At 32.9% G+C, this 17,484-nt stretch overlaps 1 protein-coding gene across 1 annotated transcript; it reads right to left on the reverse strand.

The window, feature by feature from the left end:
* Positions 1 to 7,415: 7,415 nt before the first annotated feature.
* Positions 7,416 to 14,816, reverse strand: LOC134696682 (uncharacterized). Its single transcript, XM_063558604.1, has 2 exons — positions 14,543 to 14,816; positions 7,416 to 9,200 (listed from the first exon to the last, which is right to left on the reverse strand). The coding sequence occupies exon 2, from the start codon at positions 9,185 to 9,187 to the stop codon at positions 7,505 to 7,507; it is 1,683 nt and encodes a 560-aa protein (XP_063414674.1). The 5' UTR covers positions 9,188 to 9,200; positions 14,543 to 14,816; the 3' UTR covers positions 7,416 to 7,504.
* Between the last annotated feature and the right edge of the window lie 2,668 nt (positions 14,817 to 17,484).

The raw sequence follows: 17,484 nt of genomic DNA on the forward strand, positions 1-17,484 counted from the left end.
CCAAAATCGTTCATGACGTTACGCGGATTTTTTTTTATTTGTCAAATTTAGACATTTTTCAAAGTTTTATCGTATTATTTCTTTTTGTAATGCATTAGAATCGGAATAACAGTACTGTAGTTGAAGAGTTGCCACCGTCAATTTTGATTTGACGGTCGCAAATCTCCGTTTTACTGTCTCCGCTACGCGTCGCCAGTAAAACTGCATTTGCGACCGTCAAATCTACAATTGACGGTGGCAACTCTTCAACTACAGTACTGTTATTCCTTAATTATTGCTGCCGACGAGATTTCCACTTCCGTAACTTTCGTGTTTGACTGGTAACCGATCTTTATACAGATAAATACACGGATATATCGAGGGAAAAAAAAACATTCCTTATATAGATATAGGAGGATGCGGTACGAGTGCCAATGAGAGAACTCTCCATCCAAGTAACAGTTAATAAAAGTAAACCATTATAGATTAATTTACTGTCGCTTGTTATAAATTCCTTTCTTAAATGTATAGTCATACAAATATTTGTGTTTAGTTCATAAATTAATAATATGAAACGTTTTGTCGTTAAATATATATATGTATAGGTAAAAAAACATTCTTAATATATATGCACACGTACCGAAACATTGTGTTAACGCATGAGAAGAATATCTCAAGAACGTTTTGTGGCAATCTTAGATTGGTGTTGCGGGAAAGTATGAATGCCTACTCTAATCCAATCTATTAGAAAAATCGATTTTTTACATGCACTTATTTGCATTGCACTATTATTAAAATAGTAGAAAAGAAAGATATGCAAATTGATAAAATTTATATATACATTTCATTGTGTAATCATACGTTTTTTGATTGAGTTAAGTCTGCCAATTGATATTTTATCGTATGTTTTTCTATGTTGTGATGTTATGCTATTGTTTCAGAAAAAGGGAGAAGGTTTGGGCCCATTAAAACGTTTAATCCCGCTGCAAATGTTTGCACCTGTCCTAAGTCAGGAATCTGATGTACAGTAGTTGTCGTTTGTTTTTGTAATATACGTGTTTCTCGTTTCTCGTTTTGTTTATATAGATAAGGCCGTTGGTTTTCCCGTTTGAATGGTTTTACACTAGCAATTTTGGGGCCCTTTATAGCTTGTTGTTCGGTGTGAGCCAAGGCTCCGTGTTGAAGGCCGTACTTTAACCTATAATGGTTTAATTTTTAAATTGTTATTTGGATGGAGAGTTGTCTCATTGGCACTGACACCACATCTTCCTATATCTATGTAACTGTTATATAGAGAATAATACATGGCAACATCCGTATCATATATAAAGGCAACAGTAGTATACCGCTGTTCAAAACTCATAAATCCATGGACAAAAAACAAAATCGGGGTAACAAACTAAAACCGAAGGAAACGCATTAAATATAAGAGGAGAACAACGACATAACACCGAAACGTAACACACACAGAAACGGACCAAGCATCAGACAAAACACCACGAGAATAACAAATATAACATGAAAACCAAATACATGAATTTGGGATAGACAAGTACCGTGCCACGTCTTATCTCAATATCTTAAAAATAAGAGAAAACACAAACGACTCAACGTTAAAATGCAACACACACATAAACGAACAATAATACAACAATGGCCATCTTCCTGACTTGGTACAGGACACTTTTAAAGGGGAATAAAAGTGGTGGGTTGAACCTGGTTTTGTGACATGCCAAACCTCGCACTTTAATGGCATAGTTAAATATAACATTGAGATGACAACATAATATTACAGGATTACAATACAAATAAATAGGAGAACATATTAGACAAAGAAAAACATGATAAATAGATAACAAAAAGCATCAGGTTTAAAATTCAATACGCCAAAAACGCGCCTTGTCCACACAAAAATCAACAGTGACGCCCAAATATAAAAGATCGAAAGTGAAAAAAGTACAAAGTTGTACAGCACTGAAGATCAAACGTTGAAAAGGTTTCGCCAAATACGGCATTGTTTTTATGCCTGAGATAAGAACATTCTTATTATATATTATTATCTTATATCTTATTATCATATGTCGTATCATCCCGAGACATCAATATCAGCCCAAGGGCCTTTAGGCCCGAGGGATGATATTAGTCGAGGGTGATACGGCATGTGATACGGATTTTGCCATGTATTATACGCTTTATCATATTTTTCAACAGAAAAGTATTATATTATATGAACTGTTTTTTTATCCATAGCACTGGGTTACCTTCAGTTCAACTTGTTTCAAAGGCCTTAAAAGAACTGCTCAATTACTTATCCGAAGCACCTTACAATTTGCGTGCTGTTGTTTTAAAAAAAATATTTTGTTTCTTTATATTGTATTTATTTGCATGTTTTGTTCTTTTTAAAGTTGCATTTAGTGTGCCAAAAATATGAAAACTTGACGTTCGTGATGTCACATACAATATAGAAAACTTGACGTTCGTGACGTCACATACCAAACAATGACGTCATTAAAAAAATTGACCTATTTTGAGGAAACTTTTTCTTGAGCAAAAAAAATAAATCTGACTTCATGTAAAAAAAAAAAGAAAAAAAGTAGGGGTGTGATAAAGGGTAGGGGTGCGACAAAGGGTATGCGATAAAGGGTAGGGGTGTGATAAAGGGTATGCGATAAAGGGTGCGCATCAAAGTTGCGCGATATGGATTAAACAGCAGGCTATTTATCACATATGCAAAACTACTGTATTTACTACTAAACATATGATAAATTAATTTAATGTATATCAACAAACCAGAGTATACTGATTTTTATCGGTAGTTCGTATCTTTTCCCTTTGATCCTACTGCCTAATATTTTCGAGTATCAACGTACTGGCTGTATCACTGAAAATATTAGGCAATACATTGCGTGACTTCATATTTACATTGCGTGACGTCATAATTACCGATAAACAGAATAATAGGCAGTTTCGTTTTTGATACTGACTATATCATGTTGAATATCTTAACTCGCCCTAACGAGCTCGTCTAGATATTCCACATAATAAAGTCAGTATCAAAAACTCAACTACCTATTGTTCTATATGTATCACTACAATATAATAGTTATTAAGGTTACTAGGTTGAATTATCTGTCATTTATTCATCATCCAGACTTGTCTCAGAACACAATATATCTCTGTACATTAAACTCCGTTTAAGGTATAGAGATAGAATATTTTTCTGAGACGAGAGCTTTTGACCACCCGCAAGAACTTGCTGTTATCCGATGTTCAGTACTTCAGTACTTTGATTTGGAATGTTATTAGCCTATCGTCTTTCTCTCTAAAGTTGACCAGTCTTAGTGCCGCATGGTATTTGTCCTTATTACTAGTTGGCATTAGTAAACGCTTGATACGAGTTTCGCTACATGGTGTTGTACCATCTTTATTCTATGTACATCCTTTTTCTCGTGAGTGAGGTCACATAACGAGCTGCTGTATTCAATAAGTGGTCTCATTAGTACCAGATATGTTTTTAGTATGCCTGTTATTGATGTTTTGTGGACTATTGGGTTAATTTCTTTTTATATACTATAGTTGTTAGGTAGCCTTATTTACGTTTTTGTGATGTGTTTATTTAGTAGTTTATTTTCAAGTTCAACTCCAAGATAGGGATTAGGTTAACATCTATTAAGTGGGGATATTAGGATTTATTGATTGATATCTAGGATGTAATAAGTTAGCTGTAGCATTTAGCACTTTTTGATGTCAAAATATACTTTCCAGTTTAGAGACTACCTTAAGTTTTTAACCCTGCAAGATCGTTTTGAAGTATTTTGATATCTGTAGGAGATTGGATGTTTCTGTACACCAAGCAATCGTCTGCAACAGTCCTATACTTGCCCCTAAACAGAGATTGTAGGTACAGCACAACCTTCTCACCCTCTTCTTTGAAGACTGTACAGGAAATGTTGTCTGGTCTTGCACCTTTTCTTAGGTTTATTTTCTATTACAGTTTAACTACACCGGGTGTTTGTTATACTAAAAGCTATCATAGGACTGTCTGATGATATTTGTAACTCTGGTAATTAAGGATTTTGGTGTAATACCTGATATAAGAAAAAGCAGATTCTTATTGCTGGTTATGTACATATACATTCTACCGCTGCATCGAGTGTGATATTATATGTATCCCCTCGAGACAGTTAAATTTTCAAATTTAAAACACGAGGCTCGCCGAGCTTTAAAATTTAACTGTCGAGAGTGGATAAATATCGTGTTACACGAGATTTGGTGGTGGAATCTGTTTCTCTAATGATTTTCAAATAAAAACCAGGCAACATTTTTCCTTCTTTTCGAGTGATCTGCAAAAAGATATGTTATTTCTACGTGACGTCATCAGGCATGGTCGCCTTTTTTAATGCCGTCACAATAGGCGATTCAGAGGAAAGCCACCAAATTCAAAGTCATAATCCGATTTTAACTAATGAAGAACTGAGATCAAACGAACCACACGTTGATTATGTTTTTAAGACAATGGGTGCAGACAGGGATAAATTGACGAAGAATTAGAGAAATTTGCTTTTCCTTCTGTGCCGGTCAATTGTATCGTTTCTATTCTTTTCTCATGATAGTGATGTTAGTACTGATGTTGGATTTCTTTTAAAAGTTTTATTTTATGAACTGTTGTTTGGCGTTTAGTGTTTTCGTTAATGACATGGTCGTCTATTGATTTTCAATTTATGAGTTTGAATTTCCCTTTGGTATCTTTTGCCTCTAAAGAAGAACATATTCTTTCAATTTGTAATTTGCTTTGAAATAGGTATATTTTATCAAGGGCACAGAAGTCAAGTGTATTAATACAATTGCAAGTTAAAAAAAAAGACTTTTTGATTTTATTATTTATCACATCTAATGTATGCTCTCCCTAGAAAAGGTAGTTTCACATAACTTTGAATCCTCGCTTTGATTGCTGATGATATCAATTTTGATAAGTTGGTATATATGTTTGGTTTTCAAGTGAATCGTCAATACCTAGTTCGTTTATCAAGCAATTTATGTAATGTGATTAACTCAATAAAACGATGTTGTTTGGGGCTTTATCTTCGACTTCGAGGACAATTAAATGTCTGACTGTGTATATTTTTGTTTGTTAAAATCCAACCACATATCATTTATGTCACTGCAATTATGACACACATAACTATTATTATCCTGGTAGCCTTGATAACTATTTACACCACTGGGTCGATGCCATTGCTGGTGGCCGTTTTGTCCACGAGGGTATCACCAGCCCAGTAGTCAGCACTTCGGTGTTGACATGAATATCCATTGTATGGTCATTTAAAAAAAAAAATCCTGATACAAAACTTTGAATTTTTCGAAAAACTTAGAATTTCTTATCTCAGGAATAAATTACCTTAGTCGTATTTGGCACACGTTTTTGGAATGTTTGGTCCCTAATGCTCTTTAACTTTGTACTTGCTTGGTTTTATTACTATTTGATCAGAGCGTCACTGATGAGTCTTAATGTAGACGAAACGTACGTTTGGCGTATTAAATTACAATCCTGGTATCTTTGAGATCTATTAGGATACACATGTGTTATGTTTTTGTTTGTTTGTTTGTTTGGTATTCTGTTATTTAAATGATATATTAGACAGGAGAATAAAAAAGTTGACGCACTAGGCCGGTTGGTGTTGGTAAAAGATCTTTAGAAGACATTAATATATTTATTCACTACTGTCCCGGCTCAAACCAATTGGCAAATTACTGATATCGTTGATTAATGCTTGGTCACTTGTGTTATTTTTTATATGTCATTTCAGTTCTATATCTTTGTATAGTCAATACTGTGTTTTCTATACTGACTGCAATCATTTTATCGGCTAGATATAAGCAATATGCACACATTCTGTTAGTTTAAACATATTTTATTTGCTTAAATGTGCAAAAGGGATGAGACAGAAGTTAATCAAACTTATATAGTTTTCTCCCATAACAATTTATAACAATAGAATATTTACAAAGCATGCATGCAAATAATACATTACACGTTCTGTTATCGTACACACAGACATTGCATTGTGGACGTAATGAAAACTTCTCACTTATAAAAGACAGTTTTAAGATAATTCCTCTCTAACCTCTAACTCTCGGTAAGGAACATCTTGAACTTGCAGTGAACTCAGACTTAGTAAAACGTTCCCAGTGTCTGAGCAGAAAGTTGACGAACCAGGAAATGTCGAAGAATGTATCGTCCTTTTTGTAAAAAAATAATTGAAATATACCATGCCAAGACCTTGTTGATAAATATTCCGTATCGACTTGACACGATGGTCTTGAAGTATAGACTCTTAGTACTAACGTTGTTTATCATCTTCACGTAACGTGTTATAGTAATATGAGGGGGAGGACAGGGGGTACCCTTCTCTCTTTTCCCGCCCCTCTTCTCCTTTCTCCTACCCCTCTTCTCCTTATTTTTTTTTTAATTTACCGGAAAAAAAACTTTTTCTCCTTTCTCCTACCCCCTTTCTCCTTTCTCCTACCCCCTGTCTCCCTGTCTCCCTTACCCCTGTCCTCCCCCTCTATTATATGTCTTTTTGAATATTACTTTTACTGTTTAGTCTATTTTTGATGATATCTATTTGTCGTGGCTCGATATTTATACACCCATCATTGTGTAAGGTAAATTATTGTAATCTTGTGATTCATTTATGTGCCTTGTCTATATGCCATTTTATGTTTCTTTGTTATCCCTTAGTTTTTGTGTATAGTAATTAAAATTATAACACAAAGTTGACTGTTGTACACATATTTTGGCATTTTCACCTTTTGTGTGTGTTTGTTTTGCGGTCACATTGTTGTCAATTTAATGTATTTGTTGCGACTGTTATACAAATGAGAGTCTTATCTAACTATAAAATCAGGTTAAATCCACCATTTTCAACTAACTACATGTGACAGTTTTTATCCTTTCATTTGATGTGTTTGAGCTTTTTTGAAACAGTCGTTTTGAATTTGCCGGAGTTGGGTGTTTTTGTGATAATAATGTCTACATATTATGTCCTTGTTATCTACTTAGTTTCATTAAATTCTGTTGTATTATTTCAGAGGCGATAAAAACTGCTGCCGTAGTATACTTAGATCATAATTTTAAGTTCAAATGGGCTTCACTTTCTGCCTATATGCACTCTTACATATTATGTTCTTCGTAGTTACAAAGATTCATGACATACAGTTGTGTAGTTTCAGAAGAGTGCCATGACAAGAACAAGACTGACGGACGGACTGACTGACCGACGGACGGGTCAAAACATTATACCATTCGGAAATTTGTTTCGTGGGGTATAAAAATTCCCGAACTGATTTCTTTGTGATTTATTAAAGATATTGTTTTGTAAATAAATAACTGCAAAAACTAACAAATAAAAATAACAGATTACAGCAACCATTCTACTTTCTAATTTTATTTGTTTATATACACACACATCATGGTATTAAAGTTCATCTTTCAATATCTTTTTTAATGTCTTAGATTGTATTTTTATATTTTGAAAATGAAAGCACCACCCTTGTTATCCACTAAACAAGTAATAAGCATAATTTCTAATTCTTTGTTGATGTCAATTGCACACGGTTCCATGATTCCGTCCTCCTCACACAAAACAGTTCTAATTGTTTTACCATCGGATGACAGGACCACGATTATATTTTCCCCACGAGAAGTTATATAAACAAACCCGTTCATATCTACTGCTATTCCCTCTGGTTGATATATATCCTCGTGATTAAATGCCCATAGATGTTCACCAGTTATGCTGTAGCAGTCAACTCTGTTATCATAATAATGTGTGCCATAAATTTTCCCGTTAAACAGTGAAATACGATGGACACAAATTTCTTCTAAAAATTCTTCGGTCATTTCTTTTAGGTTCAGTATCATGATTTTGCTATCCCCTTTATGGCTGATTACGATAACCTCACCATCACTTGCAACTCCGTAACCGTTATAAGCAAGTTTAATGGTTTTTAAAAGTTGAATTTTCTCTACGTCAACCAGCAGCAACTTTGTAGCTCCATAAAAAGTGACAGCAACTGTATTATCCTTAACAAAGCATAAATCATATGGTTCTTCTTCGAATGTCATCAGCTCTTTCATTAAGGTGCCATCACTATTGTACTGAATCATGCTATTCTCCTTGTCATGAAAAAGTAATAATGTACCATCCGGTAGTATACGACTGGTCATTGTTTGAAGGATTTCACCTTCCGGAACTCTTAATGTGTTCAAAAGCGAAGGTTTGATTTGCTCTATTCCGTGAACCATTGGAACTAAGTTTTGGGCTTGATCTTTTCTTCCAGTCTTGGTTTGGAAAATTTTCCTTGATGATTTGACAGATATATTTCCAAAGGATTTGACATCTTGTAAAATGGACTTTACAGTAGAAGAAACGGATATCTCCACATCATTGAACTGGCTGCTACTCTCTAACTCATCCAAGTATTTTGTTGCTTGTGATGTAGTTTTTTCGATTTCACGCAGGCCGATATATGTTTGCACTTCAGTTGCATGCTTAGTCATAGTAGAAAAGTCTTCCTGTAATTGTTCAATCAGTTCTGCGCGGTTTTCCGTTTGTTGAACCAGTGCCTCCATGTCTGTTGCCAATTTCGAATGTTGTGATTCTAAGTCGGTAAGGATTTCCTTCTCTAATTTGTCGAAGTAATCATTTAGTAATTTGCGCGTTGTCCTTACCTCTTGAATGCCATTTATTTTTTGAATATGGATTGTTTTGATTTTGTCTTTTAAGTGTTTCAATACTTCTTCGAAACTTTCTCTCAAATCTTGTAAATCTTTTTTAAGTAACGGAACGGCAGCAGATGATTTGAAATCTTTCAAAATATCATCAAGGGGTTTCAGGTCTTGACACTTTTGGTGTTTATTGGCGATACAATGAATGCAGCAAGGACATGAATGGAAAGCACAATAAAGTTCGTACCTTTTGTCATGGTCTTGGCACCGGTTGCTCGTTTCCAGCATAAATCGTGGTAATTTGTGATAATCAACAGTACGCATCGTACTATGTTCTTTAGATGCTTTTGATCTTTTGTGATGTTTTTCGCAGTCTGTACAAAGAAAAACATCACATTCTGTACACCAGGTGATTGCATTACTGGATATATCATCCTCCTTGCAGAGTGTGCATATATCTACACTCGATGATGCCATTTTCTTTTTATATCTGAAATGTATTTGTGAAATTAATATTGCAGGTGCAGTTTCGATATGCTAATTTGTCACAATTAGTTATGTAATATGTATTAATATGTTAATTCAGAATGAAAAACTAAGCTGAGTGTAAAATTTTGTTACTTTTAATAAGGAAAAGTAGAGTAACAGTCACTATTAATTATTTTATGTATCGTGTAAACAAAACTCGGCTCGTTTATCAATCACTTAATTCGATTTTGATAATTTTGATAATAACTAGTCAATGATATTGCCAAGTCATTGTCCCTATACACACGCGTCGAATTACTTTGGTTTTTCGTTGTTTTGCAGATATAAATAAGGTAATATCTAATCAGTTTATTTGTAAAATCATATAACACATTGTACTTAGAAATGGTATTATATACGGTTTATTTATATTTTAGCTTTGCACACGATAGTACATGGTCATGCATCCCTTAAACTGTTTGTGGCGTTTTTACACTAAATACATTGCATGTATATTTATTAGTACTTAATCAGTGAGAAAACCATTAATTTTTTTCGTTGGCTGTGAGTTTATAAAAAAGAAGATGTGGTATGATTGCCAATGAGACAACTATCCACAAAAGACCAAAATGATACAAACATTAACAACTATATGTCACCGTACGGACTTCAACAATGAGCAAAGCTTATACCGCATAGTCAGCCATAAAAGGCCCCGATAAGACAATGTGAAACAATTCAAACGAGAAAATTAACGGCCTTATTTATGTAAAAAAATGAACGAAATACAAATATGTAACACATAAACCAATGACGACCACTGAATAACAGGCTCCTGACTTGGGACATGCACATACATAAATAATGTGCGGGGTTAAACATGTTAGCGGGATCCAACCCCCCACCCCTAACCTGGGACAGTACAGCATAAGAACGAACTATAAAAATCAGTTGAAAAGGCGTAACTCATCAGATAGACAAAAAATACAAGTGGACGTGGCCGGGTACTTATACATCCCGACACAAAAAGACACAATGAACAGATCTGAGAGTACTCGCAGTTATCTGACAGCTAGTTCAATGTCACTAACAACTAATAAAAAAATCATGCCTTCAAGAAGTTTTTATCGGTGCTTATTGGTTTTTGTTTTATGTGAGTCATTTACTCTAAGACCGCAGCAGTAGTATTATCACCTTACTCTGTCTCAATCTGTGTTAAATTGATATGTTTGATTATAGTGATTCTGCAAAGGTGTTACTTTTATTCTGCTCGAACATATTTTTTTTTATAGCTTGACGTATCTTATACAATTAAGCAGGACTCTCTTCCTTTGTTTTATTCATTGTTTTTACCGCCGCTGTTTAAACGTTGAAATGTTCAAACACAAAAAAGTTGAAATAATAATTATTTCGGGATCAATCATATGGTTGTTAATTCTAGCACAGAGCCTTTTTTTGGATTTTTTTAATTTTTTTTATTTTGGTTTTTACAGCAAATTCGAGACCGTAAATCCATTTAGAATACATTTTTACACTTAAATGTTGGAAATCAAACCTTAGAACAGGAGAATTGTTTTCAAAACCTAGGCAAAAGATACAAAATGAGCATTCAAACTCATAAGTCAAAAACAAAATGACAACGCCATTACCAAAAAAACAACCACCAGCATAACCCCGGGTTAATATTAAGTGGTCCGGTTGAGTAAGCAGATCATGTTTCATATGCGACCTGTTGTTATGAAAATAATTTTGGATATTTTGTCGAAATTGTACACTGAATTAATTTGGAATTCAAGCAAGACCTAAATGTAACACGTTGTTGAAATCCTACCACACCCATAAACTGTTGATTTTTTAAAAAATAAGTTTTAATCACATCATACGCAACGCTTTAAAGTTATCTCTACCCTGAAATGTGATGCCTAATCATATACAGTATAATGTAAACTCAATTAGAGACGGCCTTTCAAAATCTCATTTCTTTTATTCTGTTGTGACTCATCGAAAGAGATTTATCACAAAATTTGTACCTACTTGAGCAGTACATACATGGTTGTCAAATTTGGAGCAAGGTATGAATTTAAGACAAAAGGTTTTTTTGTTATGTTTCCTCTGAGTTTTGGGGACAGCTGTGTGTAATTTCGATTTTATTTTAGCCATGAGGTAGTCAGTTTCTCTTAGAATTATGATTTTGAAGTACCACTGGTAAAATCCGCTACTTTTATTCTGACTGTGAAATATTTGTTAACGTATTTTGCATAGTTGATGGTAGTTGAAGAGAGTGAAATATCAAAAATGTTCTTACCTTGCTGTACGTGTTAAAGGCGTCTGAACAGGGAAGTCAACGCACCAAACGATAGTAAATTTATTCATAATGTATCGTTTTATACATATAATTTAAAAAGTAGAGGTTTGCATAATTTACAGTTGAACGCTTATGAACAAACAACTCTAATATATAGATAGCTTGTTACCAAATCCTGCATATTCTGTTTCTTTGTTGTGCATCATGTAAAATTTTAAATGGACCTGATTGCAAGGTTTAGGCACACAAACATTCAAATCAAACTAAGATGCATACACAAAAGTATTAGTATGTTGCAAATTTACTGTTGAACGCATCACTGCAAACCAGTAAAAGTCTGAAATGGTCTATATCTGTACTCGACTGTACTGATTTTTACTCAACCAGTCTGAATTGTTCTTAAATTTACTTGATGATACTCGACTGTAGTCTGAACCATACCCAACAGTCTGAACTTGTACTCGACCAATACTTAACAATTTTATACGTGTCTGAACCATGCTCGACCTAGTCTGAACCATGTTAAACCTATTGTGTACCATACTCGACCTTGTCTGAACCATACTCGACAAAGTCTTAACCAACCTAGACCTATTTTTTGTATCTACATGTATCTATTGTATTTCATCAATTTAGAAACTATTTCCCTTGACTAGAAAGTAGAAAGAAGTAGGTCCAGTAAGATTCCTTTTTGGTCGCAAAATATAGCAGTTTTTTTAAATTGTTAAAATGTAAACTTTTAGTTATTTATTTATTAAAAAAGAAGAATGGTTCTGCTTCATAAAAATGGACCTTTTTGGAAAATACAATGCACATATATCGGGTAGTAGCATCATTAAGTCATGCGAAATTACTGAAATCTTCACAATTTTAGCATTTTAGTAAAATATAAGACGGTTTCCGTTTTATATGAAAGTGTATATTTAAGTTGTATTTGATGATATAATACATAACATATATAAAGGTTGAAGATTAACACGGATGCAGACACTTTATTTTTTGACAAAAACAATCTGAAAAGTGACAATATTGGGATTTTTTTTTTTTTAGATTTTTCATATTTAAGGTGGTACCTAACACTACAGGGAGATAACTCTGTAAAATCAACAGAACGTTTTAATGACGTTGTGTTCTTAAGGGAATATTAAGCTTCTCAATGATAAAAATAAGTGTTTGTCAAACTGCTATATAACCAGTGTAATTTTTCTGATTAAACGGTTGGTTCAATATTTTTGATTTTTTTTTATATTTTTGTCAGAGGGTCAAAGTAAATACTTTGTCAAAATTTTAAGAAAAATTAAACGAGCCAAATTAATTTTAGTTCAGGTGTTAGGTACCACCTTAAGCTTGAATCGGAGTGTTTTAAATGACTAAATCAGTTAAAATCTTTCATCTTTTACAACTAAATGAATCAACTTAAATACACCCTGTGATTAAAAAGTGTGCAAAATCTTTCGTCAGCTGAGATGAACCGGAAATTTGAGGTCAAATTCGGCTCTCCGTAGATGTAGATGTAGATTTATGGTGTCATTTGAGTTGAAATTAAGCTATTCTGCAGTGAAATTGTTCTGTATTGAAATATATTTAAAATAGTATATAAAAACTACACTTTTTATTTTGTTAAACTTAAGATTTAATATAACTATGATAATAGAATTTCCATAGCAATCCGTGGTAACCTTTTTAAAACGGAAATGTACATGTGTTCCAAAGTTACAGTAAACATTTATTTCAATTAAATTTTATACAGTTTTTCTAAAAAAAATAAGGTTTAATTACCTCAGCACATGTGTGTTTTACAGGTAACTATAAGTCACATCTTTCTTAAACTCGTGTATTACTTATCTAGTAAATACAAAAGGCCCTTCGATTAAAGTTAAACAGGATGTTGCAATTCTTTTATGACTTTTATTCAAAATTTAAAACTCTCTGAACATCCCTTTTTGATTTATATATATCATACATACTATATCCCAAATTATCATAAAAGATGTATTTCTAATATAACGTTAACAATATCAAGGACAGAAAGTCACAGGACAAAAAGTCACAGTTTAGTTTTTAAATTATTTTTCATTGAACAAGAAAACACTTATTTAAAAAATATTTTTTTGTTTTTTTCTTGAACTTTTATATTTAAAGCAACTTTGTAATTGAAATTTATTCAATAAATATATTGTTTTCTATATTTTATTCTTAAATACTAGTACTTGAAACCAACTAAAACCTATGTTCTATGTGATTGGATTAACATATACCTGTAATGCCGGTATATGCGCTCATAAGATTAATGAAAAGCATGATTAAGTATTACTTGAGGGATTCGTCTGAGAAAATAAAGTTATTCAAAGTTTGCCTTAAGTTAACGTAGCAGCAGTTTGTTATTATGTTTACCCAACCATCCAACCCTTTTATGATTTGGTAATTGTCAATGTGGATATTTAAAAATATGACGTTGTATTTATATGATTTATTCCTCTTTTGTAGATATATTTTGATTGTGTTACTGTATATTCTATTATATGTTTGGATTTGTAGTGCGATGGCTGACATTATAGTGAAGGACTTTAGTTTGAGGAATTGGGAATGTGTAATTGATATTAAAGGCTGCTACACTTGTAGTCATTTATGTGTTGTCTTATTTATTAAATAATTTATATTATATAAGAATATAAAAGGCATTTTAAAATGACAAAAAGTTCATATTTAATAAAAGAGCTACAGTTAAAAGATGTCCTCTCGTGGGCTGTTTTTTATTGACATAATATTTTTAAAATAATTTTAAGTACTATAGTTATTTTTAAACAATTTGAAAGTTCTCAATTTACTTCCCTATGCATACGCAGCAACTGTTGTACACCAGGTTTACTTAAATTTGTTAAATAAACCTTCCTCAGTTTGTTTAATACAATTTTTGTTCGATACATTTGATTCAAAATTACAATATAGCCATTTATTATGAATATCCTATGTGGGTGCATTATGGTATATCTAGCCCAGTGTCTTAAGACACTTGCCAATTATTGTTTAATCATAAGCAATTAACAGTTGTATTTTACCTTATAAGGAAATCTTTCTCTTTCCACTTTGAGACAACCTTTAAAGTAGTAAATGTTGACCCACTCCATATACACTATATGTTACACACACGTTATCAGTATGTTATAGAAATATAAATGTTTTATATAATCGACGCATCACTGAATTATCAATGCTTTCAAAAATATAACGCTACACGATACGAGTATATATATACATTATATTACAGGTATGCTCTCGGCACAACAACGGGATACGGGGGTAGCAATGTTCCGAAAATATCAACATATCACATCACTGGTTAGGAATAAACTCATTTTTTGTTTTTATGTATAATGTTCGGTATCTTGCTATATGTTACGCATATGCCTACATACATTTTTAAATGATATATCAGTGCTTTTTGATCTAGTTGTGCTTCTATAGGCAAAAAACCCGGACAGGATGTAAATACCAGATTCTGGTGTACACATTGGTAATGACATTATTCTTTTCAGTAATATTAACGTCTCTACCGTACGTTAGAATATGTTGCATAAAAGTTGTAATTAGATGTAATGATGTAAATGGATCTAGCCTATTTTCACCAGGTAGTCCTGCGGACATAAGACTATAGGCGGCTCTACTACATTTTTTAATGTTTTGTTCAGTTGTTTCATTTTGAGAGTTTTGATCTCAGAAAATCCCAAGATGCGGAGATTTATCTACAGCATAGGACTTTCGTTTAAAGTTAAAACACTGTTTAAGATAGTTTCAAACGGTTGTTTGGTTCTATTTGTAATACAATGTTTTTTCTGAGGCTTTAAAACATAGTGATGAATTGGGTATATTCCGTGGGTTTATCTATAACAAGTTGTTGTTCTATTGGATTCTTGCTTATTTACGCAACATCATATGCACAGGCTATTGCATTAAAAGAGGTTTCACCGAACAATCCTGTGCAACATGTTCAAAGTTTTGAAGCATTTTATATTCAATACATATTAGCACTTAGAAGAGCTCCCCACTGAAGTTCCAGTTGAACTGGAAACTTTTCTGAAGGGTAATTTGCGCATTTAGCGCATGTTTCTGTGTTTTTATATATTTCATCGATTAATATACAAGTTACTGTATTGACATCGGTGAAGTGTACTTTCCGTAGTAGCGTTGTTTAGACGAAAACATTGAAGGCGGATTCACCTCTAGTAATACTATTTTAAACGGTGATTTTTTTGTCCATGTATTCTCGTTATACTTCTACTATATTTGCTACATTCAGCGGTGAAGCATTCGCAGTGAAGCATCTCTGTTATGATGACTTTAGATCGAGAGAATGTTTTTAAAATATATACTGTAAAAGGATTACTTCTGTAAAATCGAAAACTTGATTGACTTTAATCAAGTTAAATATAACGGTGGTTCCCATTTCTTCTCGGGTGGCGGGAATGTTTACAACTTTCAAAGTTTGTAAAAGTTATTTTGGTATTTACAGCCGATGCCATTATGTGTGGAGGCAAATCTAATATATTTGAATAGTTTGCTTGCTACCTGAACTGTGTAGTCGAACTTTCCTCAAATTTGAACACAACCTGATAATCCATAAAAAAAATCACATATAACTAGATAACATAATTTACATACTGCCCATCTTCTAATTTCCATTACATATATGTGCTGTGGATAATGGCAACAACTCTCGTAAATTTCTGGATTTTATACTTAATTTTGAAGTTTATCTAAAGAATACTGTGGTAGGAATGTTTTTATACATTCGTAACTTTCTAAAAAAAATGCTTATAAATTCCGATGATGTTACCGTTTAGTTTTAATTTCAAAAACATGTAAAATATAAAACGATATGCTATTAAATTGAGCGTTATCAAAATATAATTATCTCCCAACACAGATATGAGAAAACCTTAATGATGCACATGTAAAATTCTTTATGCAAAACTATACTCTATTCCTTCTTCGTCCTTTAACTTAATGGGAGAATAATCTGTGTTAATTCTCCCAAGGATTTGTATAATAAGTCTTACTATACAAATCATTGATTCCCCAAATATGACAAATCTCTTTTTGAACTATCTTCTATCGAAGGACAAGATCTGTTCCAGTAGCTTGCTTTAGCATGGTAATATCCGACAAAAGTGCTGAATGTGCTTCATCAACTAAGAATTTAAGGTGATCAACCATTGCTTAAATCTAAATATTCATTTTGTACTTTGCGTGAAATGCCATTGTCACTTTCTTCTTAGTGCATTGTTCAATCGCTGGAATCCGAATGCGACGAATCGTCCAAGAAATGCGATGTTCCAGTAATTATATATGACGATTCGCGTGTTAAAATACCTCAATGTGATATTACACTACTTAGAGATAAATCTTCATTGCAACCATGACTCCCTCTAAAATTTGAGTTACTATTGGTGATACCTTTGGGTGATGAACAACTATTGGAATTTATTTGTGAGGGTTTGCAGGATGGACCCCTAAGAAACAATATACCACCGTTTTCCAAAATATGCGAAAAACCTCCAAAATAACTGCATTGCTTTTAGAAATTTTTGTATGAATGTCACACTACACTATTGTTACTGATGTTTGAAACAGCTCCGTAAAACCATGAATGAAACTGCATTGATTCTTGAGTTGTGTAATAATCATATGTAATTATGTTGCTGTGACATTTAATTATGTATATTGAGTGTTACATGATATGAAACAAAATGCCTTGTATGAAATATTCCATTATGAGAGATAGAGTGTCCCGCTAACAAAGTTCTCTAGTTCTAAAGAGAAATATCTGTTTGATGTGGAAATATACCTATAGTTCAAGGAATTCAGACTGTTTATCAATAAATAAACTTTCATTCAGAGATTAGCTCCTCTTCAGACAGAAATTCATCATTTTTGATTCTTAACATTATATTCATGCAATGATTTATTCCACCTTGACACTTTAGTGAACAAAAATATGATA

Source organism: Mytilus trossulus, chromosome 14, assembly GCF_036588685.1.
Source record: "Mytilus trossulus isolate FHL-02 chromosome 14, PNRI_Mtr1.1.1.hap1, whole genome shotgun sequence".
NCBI lineage: Eukaryota > Metazoa > Mollusca > Bivalvia > Mytilida > Mytilidae > Mytilus > Mytilus trossulus.

Coding starts and splice junctions, on each gene's coding strand:
- LOC134696682 (XM_063558604.1), bottom strand. CDS start 9,187: ATGGCATCATCGAGTGTAGATATATGCACACTCTGCAAGGAGGATGAT.